Source organism: Lygodium microphyllum, chromosome 1, assembly GCF_053477565.2.
Source record: "Lygodium microphyllum isolate KBCC chromosome 1, Lygodium_microphyllum_v1.1.10, whole genome shotgun sequence".
Classification (NCBI taxonomy): Eukaryota; Viridiplantae; Streptophyta; class Polypodiopsida; order Schizaeales; family Lygodiaceae; genus Lygodium; species Lygodium microphyllum.
The window spans coordinates 15,330,562-15,337,415 of record NC_141135.1 but is presented as its reverse complement, the minus strand read 5'-3'; the positions used below and the strand labels follow the sequence as shown (position 1 = coordinate 15,337,415).

The following is a 6,854-nucleotide window of genomic DNA, read 5'->3' as shown; positions in this document are numbered from 1 at the left end:
TGTCATGATGCTTTGTACTTTTAGTTAAGTGTTTTGTCTGTCTCTCAACAAGGATGTAGAGACTTATGAATATATATATGTACCATGCTGGGATCAATGTGGATGGGCTCAATGGAGTCCTTTTAGGAAGTTACCAAGCCACTTTGAATTGAGATGATATCGAGCTCTTTATAACGTAACCTTGTGTGAATACTATTAACATTAAAAGACCTGGTGAGCAAATTATTTTGCAAGCTCCAAATACATTTAGCATTATGTAGAGCTGCCTAACCCAATTAATGCCATTTACATACAGGCGTGCTATATAAACCTGGTTTCATATTTACTGAATTATGATATTTCGCCTGAGATGAAAAGCTTCAACCTATCTTATACATGGCGGCATTCGGTTCGTTTGCATCTGCATGAAACGGAGGTGAAGTCGACGTACAAGCGTGTGGATTGAGAGTCCCATGAGTCAGCTTAATTGAGGCATACTCTGGCATGATATATTTTCATGCAAAGGGTGTATGGATATACAACCCCTTAATACTTTCTTTTGATCTAGAAATTAAGGTGGCCAATTAATCATATGGGACATGCGTTGCAATTGCTTGAGCTTTGATCGTGCCAGCCCTGCAACCGAATGGCATGTCGATGTTCGTAGTATACGGCTCTGCAGAGAGCTTCCCGTAAGACTTCTCAAGGGCTGTATGAGTAATTAGAGATGCTTGATCTTGCGATTGAGTGTGCTCAATAATCCAGGCCATATTGGGTCGAAGATGCTACTCGCGCGCATGTTTGTTTGTGTGCGCGTGTTGAGTTTACCGAGCCCAATACCTTCCGACGGTGGGAGGTTACGCATGATCCCTGCCATGCATGCGATCTAGATGTATCGAGCTGATACCTGCCATGCATGCGAGGGTTATCCTCACAAATACCTGCCAACCGACACCTTATGAATGAGTTTCCTGGATAGGCAATATTAAGGGATGGTAGAAAGATATTAAGGGATCCTTTATTAATGCAGAAGCTTGTGCAAACACAATCTGAAAATAATGGGAAACGATTGGTATCGGCCCCCACCTAATTGCATAGTAGCGGTGCATGCGTGCACATGTCTATGTGCTTGTGTAATCCACTTATATGTCACTCTCCAGATCCAATAAAGCATAGGAGTAGCATGGCACATGCCATATGAGAGAGAGAGAGAGAGAGAGAGAGAGAGAGAGAGAGAGAGAGAGATTTGATATTATACGTTAAACTAATTCATATATTTCAAATAATTGGTATATATATATATATATATACAATGTATGCATATATGATCATTTCTGAAGCATGTGATAATTGGACTCGAAATGCTTCACTCTCTCTATATGAAAATCAATTTCTTTTTACTCTTGTGATTATACAAATATACAGGAATGTAGGTCAAGGAAACATAGTTGTATTGTCCTAGCTTTTTCGAGAGGTCTCACATTGGATTATTTTAAATGCAACTTTGAGAGAAGGAAAAGGCATCCTGATGACATCAAGATAGATATGGCAAAATAAAGCAAATCTAATCCAGAGCTTATAGGAACCCTCTTACTTTTCTCAAACATTCCTACTAAAAGTATCATGACAATCACGTGTCCAACTTTTGTCTTGAGTTGATCAAGTGATTTGATTTCCAACCATCGAGGCCGTTCCTTTGTTTTGTCATGAAAGAAAAGAATTGGTTAGTTTCCTGCAAAGAGAAAATCACATGGAATAGATTAAAATAACTAGTAATGATAGCATATGCAAACCTGAAGTCGAAAGAGTCCAAACAAGCTAGAGCTTGTGATATTCCTTTTTCCAAGTGTTAGGGAAGAATCTGCATTAGTCTCACTACCAATGCTATTTATGAATAGCTCGTACAAACCCATCCCAAATATTAGCATTACCGTGGCCATGAGGTATATATCTGTAGCCGCATTGAGGGATATAAGTGACTTGTCAACTCATATTAGGGAAATCTTAAACCAAACAGAAATGCTACATATAAGGCAACCAAAGTTAGTCTTAAAATTTTGAAAGGCTAAGACAACTAGAAATCTTCTAAAAATAGCCTTCAATTGTATCAATATATATGTTGGAGTATCATAAAAATTAAGTCACGATGTGTTTGATGGCCAGAAATAACTTTTGTTGCATCCTATCAAATTAAGGGATGGTTTCCCAATATGCAAAGTTATTACTTGACCCTAAATTGCAAGTAAGAAACATAATTGTATTAGAAAAGCCTGGAACACTTGGATGCAAGTTTGATATCATTGCATGCTCATTGGGGATAGACAAGGGTATGGATTACATTCATATAAGGAGATCAACATGGCATTATAATGATTTTGACTTGGTACATCTATAGCCTTGAGCTATTAAACTTAGTGTGCTTTACCTTATAAGCCATCTTATAGATGCATGTCATGAATTGCATGCAAAACACAAATATTGGGGAGTCAATGATATCTAAATATAAAAAGTTTTAACTTATGGATGGATTTAATCATTGGCACTAAGCTTGTTATTCATACTTGAGTTGATTAAATATTTTAGTAGATGATATATTTCTGGATAAGCTGTTATAATACTCGCCTTACTTATGCCAAGTGGATTAACTCATAAGATTCCTTGGTAATGGAAATGGAGACTAATTAATCCAATCAATTCCAAATCACTATTTTTCCATTTTAATTATGTGATTTATTCAAGGCATTTCAACTACAAAAATAAGCCACCATGTTTTGAGCATATTTAAGTGGAATAAGTTTATAGTAAATGCAAACTTATAAGTTTTTTTGAGTAGTAGAGTTTGAATACTAACCTCAAATCAAAAGACAAGTGTCCCACTTTTAGGTTCTAATGTACTCAATGTGTGTTAGCTACCACCACATTTTACATGGATTTCATTATTGGATGGAACAATTTTATGATAAATGCAGGCTCGTGTGTGTAAATGTACTCACCAATAGCTTCTACAAGGAGTAAAACCACATGTCCAGTATCAAATCCATGTAGTGATCCATGGAGGTACTCAGAGATTGACATCACAACATTAATGCAACCCTACAATTACCAAGTACTTCGTGTCAATGAATAGTCAAATTTCTATACACCATTAAAGTGGTGCAACATTCACAACATTTGCACATAATTAACAATAGAAGGTTCTTACATAGACAATCACCTTTCCAAATATGTGCTACACATGAGCTAATTGGCAATCACATATTAAAGTGCTATGAGAAGGAAATATGTATCAAAAGTGCATTTATAAGCATGAACTACCACCGTAGAGGATGTACATCTTCAACCATTTTGAGAAAAGAAGGCATTTCCTAAATTGCAGGTCTATGAGGCTTGAGGAAAGTGATATATTAATTTCGAAAAAAGCGGCTTTCCCAAGGTTTTGCTAGTATGTTTTAATTGTCATACTTGAACTTTCACTAGAGAGAACATTAAAATAGTTTTCTAAAGTTAGATAATAGAAAAAATTCTTGTGTACGCTAGATCCCTAAGTGGTCCAGTCTCTTAAATGTACCTTAGAGTGTGAGTTGAGTAGGGCCATTTTCTTAATTTATGGGACTTGTAGATACATAAACGATGTATTCATACGCTTTGTTTGGGTTTAGGAGGGATTTTAAGAGACAAATATGTATACACAAAGGATTTTTAATAAAATTAAAAAGGGGAATTTTATTGAGTAGAAGGTATCGAAATCTCTCCGATGAGGATACATTCGAACACATTCTTCTTTGAGGCCCTTGTGGGGTAGAACTTTGTGGTGGTCTTTTTTTTTCCCTTTTGGGGGGGGGGGGGGGGAGGGAGGGATGCACCCTTGTGTAGAAGCCTATATACAAAACCCTTGCAAAAAAAGGGATTCTCTAAAACAACAGTATCTCTTTTACTTTATATATGCAAGGAAAATATCTAATTGCAATAGTATCAAAATTTGCACTCTAATACTCACCTTCCAACTATGAAGCAAATTGACATTACACTCCTACTATGAAACTAATTGACATTGTGCTCCTATAGTTGAGTTATATTGATCAATATGCAAAAGGATGCTTAGTACTTTTTTGAAGTTACATTCCCTTGTGTGCCATAGACTTTGAACTTGGAACGTGGTTGCAAGTTTCCTAGTTGGAGAAATGAGATGTGTACAATTGTTACCTTTGAGCATACTTCAACATTGTGATTACAAACTATGAAAATACTAGTAGCGAGAGAGAGAGAGAGAGAGAGAGAGAGAGAGAGAGAGAGAATGTGTGTGTGTGTGTGTGAATGCATGCATGTGGGGGCACGTATGTGTGCTTATACACAGATGTGCATGTATGTCTGCACATAGATGTTGTGTTTGTGTGCATATACATGAGCTTGGAACATGTGTACAGTACCTGGACGAAACAGAGAACACAGCCGGCTAGGGATCCCAAAACAGCTAGCAGCGTTAGAAAGCGGCAGTCGAAGATCATCTGGAAACGCCGAATATCGCAATAAACATTTAACGGGATGATTATGGGTTGCGAGGGACATTAAGTGCGTATATTTGAATTAGTAGGAATGTTGCAATATTATAATAATAATAGTAATAATATACCAGTACATACCCGCTCTATTCGCTCCTCGGCGGCTTCCACGCCAAGGCTCGGGTTCCGTTTGGTGGTGGAGGGGGTGGCACCCTTGCTTGTGGGCAATGCGCCAGGCTTGTCGGTCAGTCCCGGTTGCACGGAAGCGTCCAAGCTTGTGGCGAAGCTCCTGCCCTTGTCACCGCGAGAGAGTGTGACCGGGCATAACCGATTGATGGGATGGTGATTAACCGGGCTCCAGCTGCTGGATTGCGAAGGGCGCAGTCTATGGGCTCTCCAGTGTGCGACATGCCGCTGCCTGCACATAATACGAACCTGGCCGGCAGCTGCTCGATGCCGGAACATTGTCATGAGAAGCTGGTCGGATTCAATGGCTGTATTACTGTGAATAAATCGAGCTTTTGCAGCAGGAAGCGGCCATGGATGTACTGTGCCGTGTACTTTGTGAGACGTGTGGCGATCACGAGGTGAGATGTCGAGATTGTGAATGCTCACGGTATCTCGTGCGACCATGACCTGTGCTATGATCATGGAAAAGAGGAAAGCTGGGGCAGGGGGACAGAGTGAAGCGCCGAAAAGACGGCGCAGAGATTGGAGGAAGGGGGGGGGTCCGGGATCACAGAGATAGTGTGTCCGCGGTTGGTGGGAAGAGAGACAAAGAAGGCAAGGAAAGAGAGCGAGAGGGAAAGGCAGAACGATCTCGTGCGGCAGCAAAGTTTTGGTGAGACCAACTGGAGAATAGAGGGAGAGAGAGGAAGAGAGAGAGAGAGAGAGAGAGAGAGAGAGCGTGTGTCTGTGCAGCAATATAGTATTGCTGTCTTCGTGTATGTTTTTATAGAGGATCTACTGTAGTTCTAGAGGTGGGCCATACTGCCACGTTGGCACAAGGAAAGCGGTCCGTCTTGGAGGCGAATCTTCTCCAGATACTACCCTTTTGCTCTCTGCGTTAGACTCTAGACTCCACACAGTGGCACACACACACAGTGTCTCTCTCTCTCCCTCTCTCTCTCTCCTCTCTCTCTGTCTCTGTGTCTTTCGCGTGCCCTCTTCGTCCAGACGCTGGCCATGCACCGCCATTCAAACACATCATTCGTTATGCCCCCCTCCCCCCACCACTTGACCTGTTGTATTCAATATGTGCAATACAGCAGGAGTACAAATGAAATGCGAGCTCGCCGAGTACCACCGCTCTGCTCCTACATGAACATCCATGGTCTCCGAGACTGCGTGGACCGCAGCTCTCATAAATGAAATGCAACCGGCAACCACTTGCTAAGTTGCTTGCTCCTTCGTGAACCCCGCCGTCTGCTCGTGGCATGATATGTCAACTTCCAAGTCTTGCACAACTTTTCGAGAATGCGTCCAAAAACATCATTTTCAACTTTCAACTACCGAAATCCTCCAAACTAAAAGGACTTTAAAGTTGACCTTTCCCTCACACGACTGTTCACGGTTGTCGTTCAAACACACATTTCCCAAACGGTAATTTTACTATCCTTCCGAACACGTGAAAATGAACTATCCAAAACTTTTACATTCCAAAATGAACCGGTCCAATTCCTTTTTAAATCTATAATGAAAGGATAATCACCTTTTTCCCATTATTTAAAAGGATCTATATCTCAAAGTTTTCTCGAAAATTTGTTCAATTACTTATCTCTTACACCTTAGAAATGACAACCCTTATTATCATTGAGCAACTTTATCTACATTACTTATCTAAATTTTGAATAGTAAAAAGCAAATGTATACAAGTGGTTTCTATGTCTATTGGTGGATCTATGGCCTCAGAGAAGTACATACATCATAAGCACAAAGATAAAGAAAAAGTGTATTAAAAAAAACCCAAAAGAGAAGAAGTTAAAGCATAGAAGAAACAAAAAGAAAATAACAAAACTAACCTGAAAGAGAACATAATAAAATACAAGCAAAAGTAAAAATATATTTTTTTAAAAAGTCAAGCACATTTTATAGAAAGCAACCATAATACAAAAAAGTAAAAACAAAACTAACATGAAAGAGAACAAAACAAAATACAACTAAAATTATAAACAAAAAAGTTTTAAAAAAGGTAAGCACATTTTATTAAAAGCAAGCATGATCTAAAAACAAATGTGAAAGATTTCTACTCAAAAGATAGAAGCAACCAAGGGAAACATAAGTTTAATATAGAAAAAATGTAAAAGTCAAAAAATTTGAGACAACAAAAGTGCAAATAATGTGTAGTGACTTCAACATCATCATAGGCCATTTAAA

General features: G+C 39.1%; 1 protein-coding gene across 1 annotated transcript; it reads right to left on the bottom strand.

Moving 5' to 3' along the window:
- Positions 1-605: 605 nt before the first annotated feature.
- Positions 606-5,591, bottom strand: LOC148040865 (uncharacterized). The gene is made up of 6 exons (XM_087687130.1): positions 4,620-5,591; positions 4,407-4,484; positions 2,973-3,072; positions 1,773-1,930; positions 1,574-1,673; positions 606-920 (listed from the first exon to the last, which is right to left on the bottom strand). Exons 1-6 carry the CDS (start codon positions 5,127-5,129, stop codon positions 733-735), a joined length of 1,134 nt encoding a protein of 377 aa, XP_087543256.1. The 5' UTR covers positions 5,130-5,591; the 3' UTR covers positions 606-732.
- Between the last annotated feature and the right edge of the window lie 1,263 nt (positions 5,592-6,854).

Bases quoted from the DNA above. Each gene is read 5' to 3' on its own strand.
- LOC148040865 (XM_087687130.1), bottom strand. From the start codon at position 5,129: ATGATCATAGCACAGGTCATGGTCGCACGAGATACCGTGAGCATTCAC. The intron at 4,485-4,619 runs GTATGTACTGGT...CGGCGTTTCCAG, and splicing joins CCGAGGAGCGAATAGAGCGG to ATGATCTTCGACTGCCGCTT. The intron at 3,073-4,406 runs GTACTGTACACA...TGGTAATTGTAG, and splicing joins GTGTTCTCTGTTTCGTCCAG to GGTTGCATTAATGTTGTGAT.